Below are 22,779 nucleotides of genomic sequence, written 5' to 3'. Positions count from 1 at the left end.
ATACGCGGTCGTCAAGTAATAAAGTGACTAAAAGTCGGATGTCGAACCCACGAGGACTTATGATTAACTATTAACTAAATTAGACTATCCCAATTATCTAAACAAGAATTAAATCTAAAAATATTTTATTCTAAACTAATTAAATAAGAAAAATATAAATAATAAACTTTGAACAGAGAAAGAGCAGATTTTAATGATATCAATGTAATGAAAACGATCTAGGGTTATGGGCTATCTAACAATCCTATTGTATTCTTCAATTGAATTGACCGACTAATTTATCTAGCTTATTGGTTGACAGGGTTACTGCTCATAAGAATCTGTCGAGTTCTTACTCGCCTATTCAAGCTAACCTAACGCCTATATGTCTATGGAGTTAGAATCAACAAGAACGCATTTATAATTCCTGTAAATCAACCAAGCAAGGCAATTAGGTATATGTCTATCCTAACTACGAATCCGTTCCCCGATGCCCGAGTTCAAGAACTTGCCCTACTCAATCCTATATGCAATATAGAATTCCCACTTTCGAGTTCAATTCTAGATTCGTAGATAGTATTCAATTGGTGATCAAGCAATTAAATAATTAAGTGCAAGATTGAATAAATAAACTAATATGATAAATCAAGAAGTAAAAATCAATATCCGAATAACAATATTCATGAAAGAACCACAACCCTAGAACGTGAAGTTTAGCTCCACATAGACATGGTAGCCAAACAACAAATCATATAAAGAAACATAAAAATTACTAAGTTTGGTGGGAGAAAGATGAAACTCGATGAATTCCGGCCTCCACAGCTTTTTCGTGGCTTTTTTTTCCCTTCCCAATATGTTCGATCCCTTAAAAGAGGCGTTTTTAGCTTATATATTGCGTACAAAAGTCGTGGGCCAAAGCTCTCCTATTCCTAGTCCAATTCGGCTTCAGGGATTGATGCTAAGGTGGATGCTTCGCATCCACCTCGTCCTCCACTTCTCAGCTTCGGATGCTACGGTGGACGCTATGGGCCGACTTCACTGCTAAGGGTGCACGAAATCTGATCTTTTTCTAGATTGGATGCGACGCATCCAATCTCTCTTCCTCTACCTAGAGCACCTTTTATTCATATTTTTGCACTCCAAACACCCTAATTCACCACACACAACTCAATTAGTCATAAAACCAATAATTAAACCATGTTGGGCATTTTAAAGATCAAATAACATCAAGAAGCGGTTAAAACATGGGTAAAGTAACATCAACACATATCGAAATATGCCAAACATCACTACCCCACACTTAAACCTTTGTTCGTCCTCGAACAAACCATCATATAGTAGACGAAACAAAATTAAGCTCTTATCATTCAAAGCACACTGCACCTCTGACCGTGGTTATTTGCAACAATTAGGCTCTAGGCTATGCATCACATACCCTTCCCTTTACTTAAGCCATTCTTTAAAAATATTCGAACAAAGACAACATGCTCACAACAATCCTAACCTCAAAAACCGACTCAATGTCACTATGCACTCATGGCTTGAACAACCAACATCATAGAGAAGTCTAATAATGTTACCTATCCCTCGTGAAACCATGTGCCCTCACAACAAAAGCAGAGAGAGTAGAATCAATCCACACATTCGAATCTCATGCTCACAAAGAAAATCGCTCACTCTCACAAAAGAAGTCACATGCATGTAGTTGGTACCATAGGCTTGCCCTTAATGTAAATCTCTACTAATGTAAGCTCGCTCGATCTAAAATCAATTAGGACTTTTTCATGGTTGTAATGTGGGCTAAGGGACGGGTAGGATATATTTTAGGAATAGTGACTCAACCTCCTAAGCACTTTAACACATCATCAAATAACTTAAGCGCAAATTCTTCAACACCACTTCAATTCCACAAATAATATCACCCCAACAATATTTCCTCTTTCTTTAAGCACTACTTTAATTCATACCCACTAGCAAGAATAAGACAACAATTTATTCCTCTATATTTTTCTTTTTTCTTTTTTTTTTTTTTTTTTTTTTTTTCACTTTCCGCTAGTGGTGTATTATTTTACAAAATAAGTGCACCCTTCTTTCTTTCATTGGTTCCACTCAAAAGTCACCCCACACTTAGTCCCTTCTTACTTCTTTTAGCGCTCATCTAACAATTAAAGTGTTTTAAGAGGTAAAAGGATCAAAACAATGTCAATTAAGAATAAAAAGGGTATAGGCTTGTAATGTGGGTACCAAATAAAAGGTCTACAGGCTCAAAAGGGTTAACTAGGGATAGATTTTATTTGTGATAAGCAATAAGCTCAAAAAGATCAAAGAAAGCCTAAAATCATTTTTCAAACCGAGCATCACCTAAAATTTCGCTTCAACTCACATACTGGGCAAGTTCTAGACACAAGTACACTACATGGACTACACAAAAACCTTACCACACATGGCACATGACTCATTAAGGACGGTCACATTCCGACTCTCAAACAATGCAAGTATTCACGGAGCAACGAGATATTAAGCATTAAGCGCAAAGTGAACACAAGTCAAGAAAATGAGAAATAGGCGCCACAAAACATGCTATCCATTTTAACAAGGCATCATCAATAATTTCAAATCATACAGAAGATACTACACATGCGAAAGTATAAATATGTTACTATCAAACAAGTCAAGGGCGCCTAGGTTCATCATTCTTGCTCCTTTTATTCCCTAAATTCCTAATCTACTCGGAAAGAAAAAAACTACCCGGTTCAAACTACATCCCATGGAAAAGAACCGAGGCACAAAGAAAAACCACAGGGGATTATTACTACCTAAAGAAAGCTAAAAGATATATTTTGGATTTTTGTTTAGACTTTAATCCCTCAAGAAAACTGTCTAGGAGATCAATCGTCGGGAAAAGTCCAATTTTTCTAATTTTTCATTTTTTTTTCCTTCACAAAAGCTACTACACTTAAGAATGAGTACTACAACTAAGCTAAAATAGCACAGAAACTTATCCAAACGATCTCCTCACCCCACACTTAAAATTTTGCAATGTCCTTAATGCACATTATAAATAATAAGAGGGTAAACGAGACTCCCTGGTAGGCCAAAGGCCGAAGCAATAGCGGCTCACGAGGTACTCAGACTTCCCCAGGCATCGTCCTTTGTGTGGGCACCCCACACTTAGTCCTCACCATCTAGCTCGCTTTTGCACTCTTCTAATGGCTTTGCTTCCTATGCTCATAATCCTACAAAACAAAAATAAATACTACAAAATAATAAAAATAAAATAAAATAAAAAGTAAACAAAAATAAAAGAAAGCAGTAACGCTGGGTTGCCTCCCAACAAGCGCCTGATTTAACGTAGCGGCACGACGTGAACCACTTTTTGCCTCCACCTCGAACTTATGAATTGAGCCCCTAACATGGCATCCAGTTTGCGGCTATGCTCCAGTGGTGGGGCTACAAAGATAACCAGGCCAAGTAATAAATTTTTCACTCTACACTTCTCGGCCTTTAGATGAGGAATGTATTTTTTGCTTTTTGGCATGACAAATTCAAAAATATAGGCATCATGTTCCTCTTCCATTGACTCCTCCAAAGGCTTAGATGACTCGATTTCCATGTCATCATCCAAATACAATGTCGAAAAATGTTTAGAATGAGGACCAACACGCCCCAACTTTAGAATTGTATTACTATTTATATCCTCATATGTGCACATATTAGAGTCTTCAAATATAACATTATCTGCTACCTCGCATGGCTCTAGTGTACTTTTCTCAACATGGGCATCATCAACAGAAATATGCTCGAATGATTGGCTCTCCACTTTTAGCTCCTCAATTTGGCGTATAAGCTCCTTTTCAGCTTCTGACAACTCATTACTATTTTGTTGGGCGATAGACGCAACAACCTTTGCATTTAATTTATCTTGCAAGTCGTGAATAGTAGTGACAAATTTATAGATCCCTTGTCCCAGTTTAGATCTTCCCTCTATAAAGTGTCTCATCCCATCAGTAAGTTCCTCATGTTGAGCTTCATATATTTCTAACTTTTCAGCCTGTTCTGCCAGCCAAGTTTGGCTCAAAATCTCCTCTTTTTCAAAAATTTTCTCTTGCTGGTACTCGCTCTCTTCATTCAATTCTTCCATATTGGCCTTCATTCTTGTGATTGCTGCCCTCATTCTTTTCATATCTTTTTTGAGTTCATCCTGTTGCTCTGCTACTTGCCTCAGAATATCCCTAATATATGCATCAGGCTCCATATCCTGCACTTCATTGCCCCTATCAAACTCAGAAATATCATTAGAAAGATCATAATAAGGGCTCAGAGAAGGATGAACAAAATTAGGACAACCATCCCAATGGCCATCTTGACCACCACACATATTACAAATATTCCACTCAAAGGATTGAGATTGTGCGCACAACTCGCTCCTGGGAACATTCTGACAATTTTTCCACCAGTGGGGTCCTCCACAATATGGACAAGGATCATCAAAATAAGAATAACCATCATTCGAACAATTTTTATTCCAAGATGCCATGCTAAAATAAATAAAAAATACTAACTAAAATAAAATAATAAAAAAAACATGAATAGATAAAAAAATGTCTAATCTAGAAAAATAGCAAATTTCTAAGTCCCCGGCAACGGCGCCAAAAACTTGTTGCGACCAAACACACTCACGCAAGTATACGCGGTCGTCAAGTAATAAAGTGACTAAAAGTCGGATGTCGAACCCACGAGGACTTATGATTAACTATTAACTAAATTAGACTATCCCAATTATCTAAACAAGAATTAAATCTAAAAATATTTTATTCTAAACTAATTAAATAAGAAAAATATAAATAATAAATTTTAAACAGAGAAAGAGCAGATTTTAATGATATCAATGTAATGAAAACGATCTAGGGTTATGGGCTATCTAACAATCCTATTGTATTCTTCAATTGAATTGACCGACTAATTTATCTAGCTTATTGGTTGACAGGGATACTGCTCATAAGAATCTGTCGAGTTCTTACTCGCCTATTCAAGCTAACCTAACGCCTATATGTCTATGGAGTTAGAATCAACAAGAACGCATTTATAATTCCTGTAAATCAACCAAGCAAGGCAATTAGGTATATGTCTATCCTAACTACGAATCCGTTCCCCGATGCCCGAGTTCAAGAACTTGCCCTACTCAATCCTATATGCAATATAGAATTCCCACTTTCGAGTTCAATTCTAGATTCGTAGATAGTATTCAATTGGTGATCAAGCAATTAAATAATTAAGTGCAAGATTGAATAAATAAACTAATATGATAAATCAAGAAGTAAAAATCAATATCCGAATAACAATATTCATGAAAGAACCATAACCCTAGAACGTGAAGTTTAGCTCCACATAGACATGGTAGCCAAACAACAAATCATATAAAAAAACATAAAAATTACTAAGTTTGGTGGGAGAAAGATGAAACTTGATGAATTCCGGCCTCCACAGCTTTGTGGCTGGCTTTTTTTCCCTTCCCAATATGTTCGATCCCTTAAAAGAGGCATTTTTAGCTTATATATTGCGTACAAAAGTCGTGGGCCAAAGCTCTCCTATTCCTAGTCCAATTCGGCTTCAGGGATTGATGCTAAGGTGGATGCTTCGCAACCACCTCGTCCTCCACTTCTCAGCTTCGGATGCTACGGTGGACGCTATGGGCCGACTTCACTGCTAAGGGTGCACGAAATCTGATCTTTTTCTAGATTGGATGCGACGCATCCAATCTCTCTTCCTCTACCTAGAGCACCTTTTATTCATATTTTTGCACTCCAAACACCCTAATTCACCACACACAACTCAATTAGTCATAAAACCAATAATTAAACCATGTTGGGCATTTTAAAGATCAAATAACATCAAGAAGCGGTTAAAACATGGGTAAAGTAACATCAACACATATCGAAATATGCCAAACATCAAGTATTTAAAGAAGTTCCTGGACTGGAGTGTGCAAAGTGAAGCTGTTAGCAATACTGGTAGCTTGATTGGCTGTAGTGTAAATGACCTCGTACTAGCTTTATCAACATATCACATTCAAGTCAGCAATGGCAAGCAACAAAAGAGGGGAGAGCCTTCTGTGGAGATTAGCGAAGAAGACTGTGTGGACAAGGTTAATGTGATTTTTGAGAATGGACAGCAATATATAGGTGCTCTTTTGGTTGGCGTTGATGGTGTATGGTCTGAGGTATCCGAAATGCATGCACGGATATGCTACAAAGATGGAAGTCCTTTCCAAACTGATTTACACAGGGAATTTGGTACCTGTATTACAGATAACAGAGGCTTGAATGACACTGAATTCACAGACACTGGACAAAGACTCGAGTATAGTAAGTTATCTCTAGCTTTGTTTGTTAGCATTATGATTGATATACATATGTATGTCAAAAGTAGTTGGCTGAACAACGAGAGAGGTGTATTCGATGACATAATTGGCAGGAACTCGCTCGCCGCGCTTAGCAAAAATTCCACTCAAGTTCTGGCTGTTAAATTTGATCTTTTCAAGAATTGGCAATTGCTGGCCAAATCTCAAATTTCTCATTCTGTTGGGCCAGAGTGTCACATTGAGATATTGTCCTTTGTGGAAAAGGTCCATTTGGAACCTCATGCTACTTGGATACATACAAAGGTTCTATCTATTGTTGGGCTTCGACAAGATGAAGTCGATGCCGTGGTGTCTGTCATGAAGGTTGAAAAACCTCCTTCAGTGCTATATGCTGATTTTGGTGGATCAGACGCGCAGAATCAGGAGATTAAAGAAGTCGTTGAGTGTCCTTTGCCTCACCCCAAGCTTTCTGAAGACATTGGTATCCAGCCTCTTACATGGATCGTTCTCTATAGAGAGCCTAAAGTTGGCAAAATAATATTTGCAAAGTCAGTTGCTCAACCTTACAAATTAGTCCAGCTTCATGCCACAAAAGCTGCTAAGAATGCTAATGTGGTCTTGTCCATTGTTTCCAATTTTAAGCTATTGGCATCAGGTGCTAGAAAGCCTATCCTTAGCATATGTGAAAATGCTGATATAATTAAGTGAAGAGGAGAATTACTTTTTCGGCACAAGGAGAAGATTCACATTATAACGTTGTTGTTCCTAAGTTGTGCCGTCCAAATCTGAGGTTACTTCTTGTCATAAAAGGCCGTGAAGTTTGTTTACATTATACCAAGGAATTATGTGGACGAGTTAAGGTTTTAAAGCTGGATTTTGTGGACACCTTCAGTGTTGGAGATGCTTTTGTAGCTAGAAGATTGTTACAACTAGCATATGATATCTCTCTGCACCAGGATGACAACAAACTAAGAGAGGCCCTCAAGTTTAACTTTTCGTTTGATGTGCTCAAGAAATTTCATCATGTACTTTGTTTATTCAAGTGTCGTTTCTTGACTAAATTTCCATCGGATGTACCAGTAAAGATTCTGGAAGACTTTAGCAGCGTTGAGGAGGCAAATCAACTTATCATTGGCACATTTGATGTTACGCACAAATCAAGTGAAAAGAGAGTTCACAATGCTAATATCGCTTTGGATTCCTTGTTGAATGTTATCATTGTCATGCGGATATTTTTATATTTCCTCCGTTGGATTGACCAGGAAGACAATGATGATATTTCTCTTGTTGCAACAACTCTCGACAAATGTTTGAGTCTTGACAAATTCAGTTGTACTGTTTTGCAGCTTGGCACTACTGAGATACTCACATTGATTCACTCGAACCTTGAGGACAAGGTTCTTTTTGAGGTTGGAGGAATTGTTATGAATCAAAATGACCAAAAGACTAAGGCTGAGGGCACATTTGGGAACTTAGCAAATTACATTTGGGACCCAGGTTAGATGGAGCATATACCTATATATACAATAGGAAACATTCTGTTAGGCAAACCTATGAACTTGGTTTATTTTATTTTACTTAGTTTGTTAGAGGATAGATTTGGAACCTCCCTCCCTTCTCCCTTTTTCATTTCTTCCTATGGAAGATTTGGTTACTTGTTTTAAGCATTTGTAATTATTTGAAGATGAACTCTTATATTTGTGTATGTGGTTCCCATAATCCATTTCAATATAATATGGGTTCACTACATTGGTGCTCTCGTTGCTCGTACTCCATGCCTTTGGACTCTCATGCCATGATCTATACTTCCATCAATACCATACGGGATTTAGTGAAGGAGATGCAAGAGAACAACACTCATATGATCTCTTCTATTTGCCGTATGCAGTTAGTGCTACACAAAATGCAATTAGACTCCACGGAATTCGTTGAAGCTCCAGAAATTTCAGATGCTACAGCTATCACCTCTGCACTAGACTCAGTTGATACAAACACCAAGGTGGCCAATATCGTGAAATCACATCTCGATTCACAACTTCCTGTTTTTGCTGTCGGAGATACAATACCCAAAACAATGATTCCCGACGGTGTGTTCTATGCTTATATTTCCGTACCGCAGCTTCAATCTTCACCTCTATCATTCTCAGTTAAGCGACCAAGTCTTCCACTTAAAGCCTGCGGACAGGAGCTTGACATAGAGTTTGGCTGCAAGGTGCTTGACATATTGCCGAAGAGGGATATATTTGCACATTTTCATGGTAATAATAGAGCTATTAGTTCGCTTCCATATGATTTTGGCTTTCACGACTGCAAGTGGGTAGATACTGGGCAAGTAAGGGCTTCATATGATGCAAAAACAGATGAGACCACTCTGAAAGATACAACGGACAGTGCTGCGATAGACTGTACCAGCGATAATCGTTCTGATTTGATTGTCGAAAACTCACTCTTGTTGGACAATTCTGAGGCACCTTCTGAGGTGTTACAAAATCCCATAGCAGATTCATTACCGAAATATTCTGCAATTCTTGGACACCAGTTGTTCGACACAATGTCCAATAGACACTGCTACTCCAAGTCTTGCGAAGTTGTTTGTGCTGCGCTTAGCATTGATTACTCTGACCGATACAATGGTGATTTTTTATTCCAGCTTAAGAAACTCACAATCTATTACAGCGATATTCGGGGTGTTGCGGAGGTACAAGATGAACTAAAGGAAATTGTTCACTATCTACATGACCCCAAGCGTTGCACTCGTCTTAATGGTCTGTTTGCAAATACAGTATTGTTTACTTGTTTCCTTCAAACTGGTAACACTATATTGGCTAGAACGCTAGCTGGAGTTGTGACTATGCGTATGCTACTTAATTTTTCATTTGATCTCGGTTCAGATGATGGATACTCACACAACATCACCAAAATGTTCGATAATAGTTTTCAATCGGATCTCCCATTAATTGGATGCCCGACGAGTGAAAGTAAATTGATTGGTTGGTTTTACGTTGTAAAGAGGTTGGCAGCTGGTGAGTGGGTCACAGTTAGAGTTCCTGCTTGTGGACTCTTTCATATTGCTTACTCTAATGCCTTAGATATGTTGACGGTAGACCTCCTATCTACTTACAGTCAAATGCGTCAAGAGGACATGCCCATGGTGCGAAGGTTGGTTGCGACACACTTGGGGGAGTTTGTTGCTACTGTTGCACCTACTTACCTCAAGATTGACATCATGTCAATGTTTGATTATCTTACACATGGTGCTAAGATTCTTGTACGTGTAGTAGCCCTCGACATTCTATCTACCAGGCTGCTATTAGCCTTTGGAGCGAAACCTTATTCTGGAATTTATGAGAAGACTTCAAGCTCACTGAAAGACCAATTGGAAGCTATCACACCAGCACTTGAAAAAGTTTCAGATGCTCTGGGTTCCATTAAAAATCATGATTTCTTGGAGTATTTAAAGAAGTTCCTGGACTAGAGTGTGCAAAGTGAAGCTGTTAGCAATACTGGTAGCTTGATTGGCTGTAGTGTAAATGACCTCGTACTAGCTTTATCAACATATCACATTCAAGTCAGCAATGGCAAGCGACAAAAGAGGGGAGAGCCTTCTGTGGAGATTAGCGAAGAAGACTGTGTGGACAAGGTTAATGTGATTTTTGAGAATGGACAGCAATATATATGTGCTCTTTTGGTTGGCGTTGATGGTGTATGGTCTGAGGTGTCCGAAATGCATGCACGGATATGCTACAAAGATGGAAGTCCTTTCCAAACTGATTTACACAGGGAATCTGGTACCTGTATTACAGATAACAGAGGCTTGAATGACACTGAATTCACAGACACTGGACAAAGACTCGAGTATAGTAAGTTATCTCTAGCTTTGTTTGTTAGCATTATGATTGATATACATATGTATGTCAAAAGTAGTTGGCTGAACAACGAGAGAGGTGTATTCGATGACATAATTGGCAGGAACTCGCTCGCCGCGCTTAGCAAAAATTCCACTCAAGTTCTGGCTGTTAAATTTGATCTTTTCAAGAATTGGCAATTGCTGGCCAAATCTCAAATTTCTCATTCTGTTGGGCCAGAGTGTCACATTGAGATATTGTCCTTTGTGGAAAAGGTCCATTTGGAACCTCATGCTACTTGGATACATACAAAGGTTCTATCTGTTGTTGGGCTTCGACAAGATGAAGTCGATGCCGTGGTGTCTGTCATGAAGGTTGAAAAACCTCCTTCAGTGCTATATGCTAATTTTGGTGGATCAGACGCGCAGAATCAGGAGATTAAAGAAGTCGTTGAGTGTCCTTTGCCTCACCCCAAGCTTTCTGAAGACATTGGTATCCAGCCTCTTACATGGATCGTTCTCTATAGAGAGCCTAAAGTTGGCAAAATAATATTTGCAAAGTCAGTTGCTTAACCTTACAAATTAGTCCAGCTTCATGCCACAAAAGCTGCTAAGAATGCTAATGTGGTCTTGTCCATTGTTTCCAATTTTAAGCTATTGGCATCAGGTGCTAGAAAGCCTATCCTTAGCATATGTGAAAATGCTGATATAATTAAGTGAAGAGGAGAATTACTTTTTTGGCACAAGGAGAAGATTCACATTATAACGTTGTTGTTCCTAAGTTGTGCCGTCCAAATCTGAGGTTACTTCTTGTAATAAAAGGTCGTGAAGTTTGTTTCCATTATACCAAGGAATTATGTGGACGAGTTAAGGTTTTAAAGCTGGATTTTGTGGACACCTTCAGTGTTGGAGATGCTTTTGTAGCTAGAAGATTGTTACAACTAGCATATGATATCTCTCTGCACCAGGATGACAACAAACTAAGAGAGGCCCTCAAGTTTAACTTTTCGTTTGATGTGCTCAAGAAATTTCATCATGTACTTTGTTTATTCAAGTGTCGTTTCTTGACTAAATTTCCATCGGATGTACCAGTAAAGATTCTGGAAGACTTTAGCAGCGTTGAGGAGGCAAATCAACTTATCATTGGCACATTTGATGTTACGCACAAATCAAGTGAAAAGAGAGTTCACAATGCTAATGTCGCTTTGGATTCCTTGTTGAATGTTATCATTGTCATGCGGATATTTTTATATTTCCTCCGTTGGATTGACCAGGAAGACAATGATGATATTTCTCTTGTTGCAACAACTCTCGACAAATGTTTGAGTCTTGACAAATTCAGTTGTACTGTTTTGCAGCTTGGCACTACTGAGATACTCACATTGATTCACTCGAACCTTGAGGACAAGGTTCTTTTTGAGGTTGGAGGAATTGTTACGAATCAAAATGACCAAAAGACTAAGGCTGAGGGCACATTTGGGAACTTAGCAAATTACATTTGGGACCCAGGTTAGATGGAGCATATACCTATATATACAATAGGAAACATTCTGTTAGGCAAAGCTATGAACTTGGTTTATTTTATTTTACTTAGTTTGTTAGAGGATAGATTTGGAACCTCCCTCCCTTCTCCCTTTTTCATTTCTTCCTATGGAAGATTTGGTTACTTGTTTTAAGCATTTGTAATTATTTGAAGATGAACTCTTATATTTGTGTATGTGGTTCCCATAATCCATTTCAATATAATATGGGTTCACTACATTGGTGCTCTCGTTGCTCGTACTCCATGCCTTTGGACTCTCATGCCATGATCTATACTTCCATCAATACTATACGGGATTTAGTGAAGGAGATGCAAGAGAACAACACTCATATGATCTCTTCTATTTGCCGTATGCAGTTTAGTGTTACACAAAATGCAATTAGACTCCACGGAATTCGTTGAAGCTCCAGAAATTTCAGATGCTACAGCTATCACCTCTGCACTAGACTCAGTTGATACAAACACCAAGGTGGCCAATATCGTGAAATCACATCTCGATTCACAACTTCCTGTTTTTGCTGTCGGAGATACAATACCCAAAACAATGATTCCCGACGGTGTGTTCTATGCTTATATTTCCGTACCGCAGCTTCAATCTTCACCTCTATCATTCTCAGTTAAGCGACCAAGTCTTCCACTTAAAGCCTGCGGACAGGAGCTTGACATGGAGTTTGGCTGCAAGGTGCTTGACATATTGCCGAAGAGGGATATATTTGCACATTTTCATGGTAATAATAGAGCTATTAGTTCGCTTCCATATGATTTTGGCTTTCACGACTGCAAGTGGGTAGATACTGGGCAAGTAAGGGCTTCATATGATGCAAAAACAGATGAGACCACTCTGAAAGATACAACGGACAGTGCTGCGATAGACTGTACCAGCGATAATCGTTCTGATTTGATTGTCGAAAACTCACTCTTGTTGGACAATTCTGAGGCACCTTCTGAGGTGTTACAAAATCCCATAGCAGATTCATTACCGAAATATTCTGCAATTCTTGGACACCAGTTGTTCGACACAATGTCCAATAGACACTGCTACTCCAAGTCTTGCGAAGTTGTTTGTGCTGCGCTTAGCATTGATTACTCTGACCGATACAATGGTGATTTTTTATTCCAGCTTAAGAAACTCACAATCTATTACAGCGATATTCGGGGTGTTGCGGAGGTACAAGATGAACTAAAGGAAATTGTTCACTATCTACATGACCCCAAGCGTTGCACTCGTCTTAATGGTCTGTTTGCAAATACAGTATTGTTTACTTGTTTCCTTCAAACTGGTAACACTATATTGGCTAGAACGCTAGCTGGAGTTGTGACTATGCGTATGCTACTTAATTTTTCATTTGATCTCGGTTCAGATGATGGATACTCACACAACATCACCAAAATGTTCGATAATAGTTTTCAATCGGATCTCCCATTAATTGGATGCCCGACGAGTGAAAGTAAATTGATTGGTTGGTTTTACGTTGTAAAGAGGTTGGCAGCTGGTGAGTGGGTCACAGTTAGAGTTCCTGCTTGTGGACTCTTTCATATTGCTTACTCCAATGCCTTAGATATGTTGACGGTAGACCTCCTATCTACTTACAGTCAAATGCGTCAAGAGGACATGCACATGGTGCGAAGGTTGGTTGCGACACACTTGGGGGAGTTTGTTGCTACTGTTGCACCTACTTACCTCAAGATTGACATCATGTCAATGTTTGATTATCTTACACATGGTGCTAAGATTCTTGTACGTGTAGTAGCCCTCGACATTCTATCTACCAGGCTGCTATTAGCCTTTGGAGCGAAACCTTATTCTGGAATTTATGAGAAGACTTCAAGCTCACTGAAAGACCAATTGGAAGCTATCACACCAGCACTTGAAAAAGTTTCAGATGCTCTGGGTTCCATTAAAAATCATGATTTCTTGGAGTATTTAAAGAAGTTCCTGGACTGGAGTGTGCAAAGTGAAGCTGTTAGCAATACTGGTAGCTTGATTGGTTGTAGTGTAAATGACCTCGTACTAGCTTTATCAACATATCACATTCAAGTCAGCAATGGCAAGCAACAAAAGAGGGGAGAGCCTTCTGTGGAGATTAGCGAAGAAGACTGTGTGGACAAGGTTAATGTGATTTTTGAGAATGGACAGCAATATATAGGTGCTCTTTTGGTTGGCGTTGATGGTGTATGGTCTGAGGTATCCGAAATGCATGCACGGATATGCTACAAAGATGGAAGTCCTTTCCAAACTGATTTACACAGGGAATTTGGTACCTGTATTACAGATAACAGAGGCTTGAATGACACTGAATTCACAGACACTGGACAAAGACTCGAGTATAGTAAGTTATCTCTAGCTTTGTTTGTTAGCATTATGATTGATATACATATGTATGTCAAAAGTAGTTGGCTGAACAACGAGAGAGGTGTATTCGATGACATAATTGGCAGGAACTCGCTCGCCGCGCTTAGCAAAAATTCCACTCAAGTTCTGGCTGTTAAATTTGATCTTTTCAAGAATTGGCAATTGCTGGCCAAATCTCAAATTTCTCATTCTGTTGGGCCAGAGTGTCACATTGAGATATTGTCCTTTGTGGAAAAGGTCCATTTGGAACCTCATGCTACTTGGATACATACAAAGGTTCTATCTATTGTTGGGCTTCGACAAGATGAAGTCGATGCCGTGGTGTCTGTCATGAAGGTTGAAAAACCTCCTTCAGTGCTATATGCTGATTTTGGTGGATCAGACGCGCAGAATCAGGAGATTAAAGAAGTCGTTGAGTGTCCTTTGCCTCACCCCAAGCTTTCTGAAGACATTGGTATCCAGCCTCTTACATGGATCGTTCTCTATAGAGAGCCTAAAGTTGGCAAAATAATATTTGCAAAGTCAGTTGCTCAACCTTACAAATTAGTCCAGCTTCATGCCACAAAAGCTGCTAAGAATGCTAATGTGGTCTTGTCCATTGTTTCCAATTTTAAGCTATTGGCATCAGGTGCTAGAAAGCCTATCCTTAGCATATGTGAAAATGCTGATATAATTAAGTGAAGAGGAGAATTACTTTTTCGGCACAAGGAGAAGATTCACATTATAACGTTGTTGTTCCTAAGTTGTGCCGTCCAAATCTGAGGTTACTTCTTGTAATAAAAGGCCGTGAAGTTTGTTTCCATTATACCAAGGAATTATGTGGACGAGTTAAGGTTTTAAAGCTGGATTTTGTGGACACCTTCAGTGTTGGAGATGCTTTTGTAGCTAGAAGATTGTTACAACTAGCATATGATATCTCTCTGCACCAGGATGACAACAAACTAAGAGAGGCCCTCAAGTTTAACTTTTCGTTTGATGTGCTCAAGAAATTTCATCATGTACTTTGTTTATTCAAATGTCGTTTCTTGACTAAATTTCCATCGGATGTACCAGTAAAGATTCTGAAAGACTTTAGCAGCGTTGAGGAGGCAAATCAACTTATCATTGGCACATTTGATGTTACGCACAAATCAAGTGAAAAGAGAGTTCACAATGCTAATGTCGCTTTGGATTCCTTGTTGAATGTTATCATTGTCATGCGGATATTTTTATATTTCCTCCGTTGGATTGACCAGGAAGACAATGATGATATTTCTCTTGTTGCAACAACTCTCGACAAATGTTTGAGTCTTGACAAATTCAGTTGTACTGTTTTGCAGCTTGGCACTACTGAGATACTCACATTGATTCACTCAAACCTTGAGGACAAGGTTCTTTTTGAGGTTGGAGGAATTGTTATGAATCAAAATGACCAAAAGACTAAGGCTGAGGGCACATTTGGGAACTTAGCAAATTACATTTGGGACCCAGGTTAGATGGAGCATATACCTATATATACAATAGGAAACATTCTGTTAGGCAAAGCTATGAACTTGGTTTATTTTATTTTACTTAGTTTGTTAGAGGATAGATCTGGAACCTCTCTCCCTTCTCCCTTTTTCATTTCTTCTTCCTATGGAAGAGTTGGTTACTTGTTTTAAGCATTTGTAATTATTTGAAGATGAACTCTTATATTTGTGTATGTGGTTCCCATAATCCATTTCAATATAATATGGGTTCACTACATAATATGCCTTATTCATCTCTGTATTGCATAAGTATATCTGTTGACCATTGTAATGTAATTAGGATTTATTCTGGTCTTTCAAAATGTGAACCACCAGTGATGCATTTACTAGAGTGAATAGTATTGCCATTTCTTGAAATTGTACTTCTGAGTCAAAATGACAGTGTAATGTGTATCATAGTATATTTGTTGACCACTGTGATGTAATTAGGATTTATTCCGATTTTCCAAAAGCCAAATTACCAGGGGTCATTTACCAATAATGTTTTCCTTATCCCCTGGACTGTGTGATACAGATTCAAGAATTTATGTTTTTGGTTTTAAAAACTACAATCTAGCATCAGATGCTCTTCATATTAGAAAACACAAGTTACTGTCAGCATGTAAGAAATGCAAAAAGAGAAATGGCAATCTTGAACAACCAAATTTCTGCAATATTTGAGTTGGATATGGCATTGCAAGACCAGGTGAAAAAGGAAACAAAGGAAAAGTCAAATCTTTAACAAGAGTCATAATCAATTATCAGAGAGGGATATGGAAGACAAAAAAACTTCTCAAACAGATCATGCTTCCTATAGGTTAATCCTCAATCTCAAAAAACTGTCTGAGCTGAATAGAGGAGCACGCGTTAAGCTGTCAGCCACTGGTGTTCTCCGGAAAGTAAAGTTGGCATAGTTCAACTCTCCCAAGAACTCGGTTTCAGCCACAACAATCAAGATTGCACATAATCCAATCACGATAACAGAAATCTCCAAACCTCTTTGGCATGTAATTACTGCAGTATCTAGTTTGTATACACGCAGATGAAAGCAGCCAGGCGAGTATCCTATTCAAGAAACAAGATGTCTGGTGCTTTCATCATTGTGTTCAAATATAAAGTATCACCTTCTAAGCAATTACAGAAGCCAAATAAAAATAAAAATAAAAACAAAGTACTTACTAGCACCAACTATTTACATGAAGCTCCAAAATGCACCTGGTCACTCGAGCACATGAACGCCAGAGCACTCTGGTATCTGCTTCTACTAGGTAGTTTTCAGAAACTCCCGGTGTTCCAAACAACTAAAGGGCCTCTTCTGTGAAATTCACATGGCTGAAAACCATTCATTGCCTTTCCCATGAGAGCCATGGCGCCAAGACTCGGAAGCTGCTTCTTCTGGAAATCATCAATCTCCAACTTTGAGCTTTGAGGCTCACAAACCACCACTGGTTGGGCCCGCCTCTTTTGTGCAGCGGTAGCCCTATCACGAAGCAACCTTTGAATCCAAGAGTGTGAAGTCAATAACTCCAGATCTTTCTTGATACTGTTCATAGAAGAGGGGCTAGAGTTTTCGTGAGCCATCAATTCTTTACCGTGAAGTTTACTAGATGTTGGCTGGGAGCTAGTCATGGTTGCTTTAGTCATTTTGCTAAGGAACTTGTGTGCTTTTTCATGTGATGACTCCCCTATTAAACTGGAGCTTTTAGTACCAAAAGCCAAAGAACCAGAAGCGCCCACTTTCAGGCGTTTAACCCATCTACTACTAGGGTCCTGTCCAAGAAGCCCTTCAGGACAGAAATCAGTTCTTGAAGAAGTGGGCCGTTCAGCACGGGCGAGTATTAAATCCAAGTCCAAACTTTCAGTTCTGGAAGAACTTGGCTCCGCATTATCAGTTGGAGCAGGCAGCTCCAAGTTTATATCCAAGTAGAACCGTTTGCGTCCAGCTTCTTTCCTGGAGCAGTCAGTTGCAGACCGAGGTGAAATTTGGTCCATTTTATTCACCTGCAAGATATATCAAATGGTCAAAATTGAGATATACTGCTTCTTGCTCTAGAGACTTAACCCTCAAACCTGCTATTAGAATCAAGATTCTAGATTATAGGTCAAACAAGCAAATATGTGCTCATCAGTAATCTTATAAGTGCAAGATACACTTATAAGATAACACAAAATTTGCTCAGTTTCTGACTTTTTTCGGGGGTTGAGACTGGCAACACAAGCAAGAACATTTCTTATTTACTGAAGAACTTGTTTGGTTTTAAACTTATCATACAATGACCGGGTGTCTGGAACTAACTTTATTACTTGATTTCCCTGAATTTTCACATTATGCTTGGCAACTAGCTGGTAGGAAGAGAAATACAAGAGCAGTTATCACTATGAACCTAAAAATAAAGCAAATGCACTCTTGAAAACCTGGTTAAAAGATGGGAAGTTATGAAGATTTAAAGAAATCTCTTGATTACCTTCTTTATTATGGAAGAACTAGGACCTGCAAAATTCAGAAAGACAGATTCATTAAACGAGTAAAAATATGCATTCATTTAAACAGTATCTCTCAGATTAAGCCTCTTTTTTCTTTTAGGATAACTATCACTCAGAGTAAGCATTAGAAATTCTTTGATCAGTTAACACCTTAGCAAGATGCCAAGATGATGATTGAAATAAAATCTAAAGAAGAGTTAAGCCACTTAAATAAGTGAAGTGATACGCAAGGTAGCTTTAATCAAGAATTCAAGATCTAAAGATAATACATACCACAAAGCTGGTTCTTCTGCTGAAACACATCCATGTCCATAGTATCAGTTTCAGCTGAAGATTCATTCTTTAACACAACTTTAGAACGCTTACTGTCTTCATTATTTTCTTTTCCTTCACTGCCTTTGGAGCAGTCTAAAAGTTGAAGCTTCATTCCTCCCTTATAATGACCAAAAGATTTAGATGGGCTATCATTATCACTTAACGATACATTCTTCCCATTGAATTCACTCCATATCCTTGAATTCCGAACGACTTTGTTTCCTTCCAACAGATTAGCATCTGTTCTATTTGTGATTAACAAACTATGAGTTGTCTGAGAAATGCGGGAATAATATCCAGCTAGTCCCATTACAGGGTCCATAGTATTGCTTATTCTCATTGCCTCTACATCATGCAAAGGATGTGGTAACTTTTGTTGATCATTCAGTTTCTCTTTACAGACCAATGATGCTGAATTATTATGATAATTATAATGTTCAGGCTCTAACATTCCCAATCTTGGCACTTCATCTTTTGCTGCTAGAAATGATCTTATGAATGGATTCCGCGTCTTTTCACCTTCTCTACTTAAATACTGGATAGGATTATCAGGCAAAGGCTTCGATGCAAGAATGCTGCGACAACCTAGAGTTTCATTCGCAATGGTTCTTGAACTTGTTCTGAGGGTCTCGTTAACGACTCCAAATGCTTGAGTTTCAGATTCTCTTAATCTTTTGATGGACTTAGAAAGCCTAGACACTGTCTCCAGTTTAACAATTGACTGGGGAGGCTTAGAATCTTGATCATTTTCCTTGTTTGCGCTAGAACTAGGAGCGTGATTGTGTGTTTCTGCTGTAGCATTGTAGCTTGTTCTGGTCCAATGCGCCATCCAAACAGATTGAACTGAATGCATAGACTTCCCAGCTCTTCCATCACAATCCGAATACAATTGTGTAACACGATCAGACATTATGAATTGGCTCAATATCTTACTAGAATATTAGTTTTCCTTCAGTCTTTCATCATGTGGTTGTCTCCTTTACCTAGGAAAGAGAATTAAAACAGCCCTAGATCAGATAATACTAAGCACATAATGCTTTTCACTGTTGTTAGAAGGATGCTAGTGAAGATTATAGTGCTTACCCAAAAAAAAAAGATTATAGTGTTAATACTCAATTCCAATGGAAAGACAATTATACTACAACAACAATAACAACAAGTACGCCTCAATCCCAAAGAAGTAGGGGTTGACTATATGAATCCGCACCGACCATATCGCTCCATTTAAGCTCTCTCAGACCAATATTATACAAGAATAAAAAGTAATAGAAGTTCTAATTTTTACTGACACAACTATCAAAAGAAAAATAGAGGCATCAAATCTGACCAATTGCATAGTGAACAAACTATCACCTCAACTTCTAAAGATCCCATTTTAATCAATACATCTAGGTTGACCAAATCTAAACACCCAAAATATTTTTTAGAGAAAACATACATACTAACAACCACAAGAAATTTTCCAGGACAATTGTCAGCTAAAACAGTTACAAAATACAGTAACAGAAAACTTAAATTGCTACAAGATTCAAGTACTAACCATGATTCAAGTTCTAAAACAAGAACACCAAAAGAAACCAAGAAAAATCCATCTAAAGAAACCATCTATGGAAATGAAGGGGATACTATGAATTACAAAAGACAGAAGCTTGAGGTGTTCGACTAGAACAACTTAAAAAAATGAACTCACCAGCAGTAAGAAAGAACTTGAAGAGATAGAACATGGTACATGATTTCATAATTCATCGTACATAGAATATATGGTTCCTAGGTGAAGGAAATGAAGAAGCAAAGACCATAGAAAAAAGTGAAAAAGAAAGAGAATCACAAGTCTCACCCAAAATTTTCATGCTAAAAGCCATCTTAAGAGCTGCCAACATATGGTCTCAGTGTACGTTGGGGTCCATTTGTCTGCACTTTTTCTACTTTTCTCTTTCTCCCTCATAATAATTTTGTTTTAAATTTTAACTAGCAATTTATATGAAAAAGTTTCCAAAACGAAATTAAATGATGCGTATGTATAATCTTTTGAAATGAATAGTGTTTAGATTTTAGGTAGTCCATGACATGTCAATAGCATGTTTGGCCAAATTTTTTTGAGGCAAAAATATTTTTTCTTTTTTTGTTAAAGCATTTTTTTTTTCTAAAATTAAGGTGTTTGGCCAAGCTTTTGAAAGAAAAAAAAGTACTTTTGAGAATAAACAGAAGCAACTTTAAAAATTAGAAAAAAGTAACTTCTCTCTTTGAAAAAAATATACTTAAAAGTAGTTTTTTAAAACTTGATCAAATACTAATTATTATTCAGAAGTACTTTTCAAATTAATTAGTCAAATATAAATTATAATTTTAAAAAAATATTTATTAAAATAAGCTGATTTTTACAGCTTGACCAAACGGGCTATTACATTGTAGAGACCAGATCATATGCACAAAATATCTTCTACAGAAATATCTCCCCATAATCTTAAGACCATGGAACGATGTCAAGCTGACTCATGAGCGCCGCTTCTAATCAGCTCGGCTCGGCTCGCTTTAAGAATAAGGATGGATCATTAGTTGATATTAAAAGTCATTTACTGATTTTTATACGGTTTTTCACATAAATGTAAGTTAAGATTGTGTACAATAGATATTTATTATTTTATTATTTTTTGGACCTTATGTATAGCGGGAGTTTAGTCATCAAATATTTTTTTATTTTATTTTTTTTGAAGTTCGTTGACCGTAATAAATTCAAGTTCACGTTGGATAGACTCATTAAAGAAGAGTTATTTTTCATCAATTTTTTTATTTTATTTTTAGAACTCGAATAAAAAGTTGATCAAAATTTCTCAACCTAAGAGTAAAGGAATTTCAATAATTTCAATGTATTATTGATTGATAGCAGCGACTAATAACACCAAGGGACATAACAATAACCTCAGACTATAATTGGTTTTTTCCTTTGGCAACTCTAAGAGCCACGAACCTACTTATTCTACCAGACAACTACAAATGGTTCTTGTTATTCCACGTCATCTTTGTACAATCTCAATCCCATCTATTCCCCCTTCAACTTCAATCAATTTTGCTCAACCTATTTGGGTCTATGTGCCTAAAATAATTTGGCATTTTTCTGACCTTTTTTTAAAAAGGAAGAATGCCTCTTTGCCATCTAAACTTTGCATCAGATTTTAAAGCCAATAATAAAATTTTTATTTCTCCCAATTTGATACTTTAATTCGATAAAAATACTTATAATAAACTTCTTTCGTAGAACGTGTATCTCAATTACTCGACATAAATATCACATCAAATTCTTAGATCATTTATTATTTGACAGCTGTAATTTATGGGTTTGTCTTTTTCCAAAATCAATTTATTATATTTCTATTTTTTCTCGTCTTTCCCTTTTTTTATTCTTCACCATAGCTCTGCTAGAAGAACCTTCCCCCGTCCAGCCCCCATTTCCAACGGTAAAAGTCCAAATCTGATCCATTCAAAGTGGGACTTCACAATGTCGAAACCAAAATCGAAAAAATACCAAGAAGAAAGAAAAAACATCAGTCTAATTTTGAAACTCAGTGTCAAAATAAAAGAAAATTCATTACAACTTCAAGAAAAATTACTTTTCTCCTATTCAAAGCATTTGCTAACCTTTTGTAAAATCAGAAACAACGAGTATGATTGGACCCCATTAATACAATGAAAACCGATGTCCCTTCTGCCTTTTTCTCGTGTTTGGCTGGCGAAAGTTATGCCCAAATTTATACTTCGATGTGATATATTTCGAGTTTGATTGTTGACAGTTTTATTCTCTATTAAAATTAGAAGGAGCATATACAAAAAAAAAAATGGTGAAGAAAAAATTAAAATGTTTGACTTGGTTAATGTGGTAGAACAGAGGCGAGGGGAAAGGGGAGGTGGGAGTTTAGTAGGGAAGACCCGAGGTGGGAGGGAGGGGAAAAGATAAGGGGGAAAGGAAAGGTTTTTTTTTCTGAATTATATTTTATTCTGATTCTAATATTATTTTTTAATAAAAAATATCCACGCGTCTTGGCAGCGTGATTTGCACACAATTTAGCCATGTCAGTTGCCCCGCTTCTATATAGGCATAGTCAACAGTCAAAAGAGTACTCAAATAAAAAAAATACAAGTTCATCTATCGACTTTGCAAACGGATTTACAAATTGCTTATCCACAAACAAAAAGAAACAAAAAAACACGGTAATCCATTAATCAGAGAACTTTCAAACATCTGTCGTCTTTGTCATGTGAAATTCGATGCAATTGTTGCATAAATTATTGCAGTTCCCTGATTTCTGCACAGTTTTATAGCAATAATGCAGTCAAATTTAACACGAAAATGTGACAATTGATTTGGATTTATTAGAATTCTTCCAAACTATGTAGGCAGCAGTTGAGAGGAGAAAA

General features: G+C 37.5%; 1 protein-coding gene across 5 annotated transcripts; it reads right to left on the bottom strand.

The window, feature by feature from the left end:
- Positions 1 to 16,219: 16,219 nt before the first annotated feature.
- On the bottom strand, positions 16,220 to 20,338 carry LOC104113036 (F-box protein At2g16365). Of its 5 annotated transcripts, none has more exons than XR_690146.4 (5): positions 20,057 to 20,214; positions 18,325 to 19,349; positions 18,033 to 18,058; positions 16,747 to 17,568; positions 16,220 to 16,652 (listed from the first exon to the last, which is right to left on the bottom strand). XR_690146.4 is itself a non-coding variant. In XM_009623116.4 (4 exons), the coding sequence occupies exons 2-4, from the start codon at positions 19,274 to 19,276 to the stop codon at positions 16,843 to 16,845; spliced, it is 1,704 nt and encodes a 567-aa protein (XP_009621411.1). In that variant the 5' UTR covers positions 19,277 to 19,349; positions 20,204 to 20,338; the 3' UTR covers positions 16,220 to 16,842. The 5 variants fall into 5 exon arrangements, 3 of the variants coding, with proteins under 3 accessions (XP_009621411.1, XP_009621410.1, XP_009621412.1); XR_690147.4 differs by having other exon boundaries at positions 16,220 to 16,632; XM_009623116.4 differs by having other exon boundaries at positions 16,220 to 17,568; positions 20,204 to 20,338.
- Positions 20,339 to 22,779: the final 2,441 nt, after the last annotated feature.

This window comes from Nicotiana tomentosiformis, chromosome 1, assembly GCF_000390325.3.
Source record: "Nicotiana tomentosiformis chromosome 1, ASM39032v3, whole genome shotgun sequence".
Lineage (NCBI taxonomy): Eukaryota > Viridiplantae > Streptophyta > Magnoliopsida > Solanales > Solanaceae > Nicotiana > Nicotiana tomentosiformis.
This window is presented reverse-complemented; position numbering and strand designations above follow the sequence as displayed.

Coding starts and splice junctions, on each gene's coding strand:
- LOC104113036 (XM_009623116.4), bottom strand. CDS start 19,276: ATGTCTGATCGTGTTACACAATTGTATTCGGATTGTGATGGAAGAGCT. Junction 18,059..18,324: donor GCAGAAGAACCAGCTTTGTG/GTATGTATTATC, acceptor TGAATTTTGCAG/GTCCTAGTTCTTCCATAATA. Junction 17,569..18,032: donor GTTCTTCCATAATAAAGAAG/GTAATCAAGAGA, acceptor TATATCTTGCAG/GTGAATAAAATGGACCAAAT.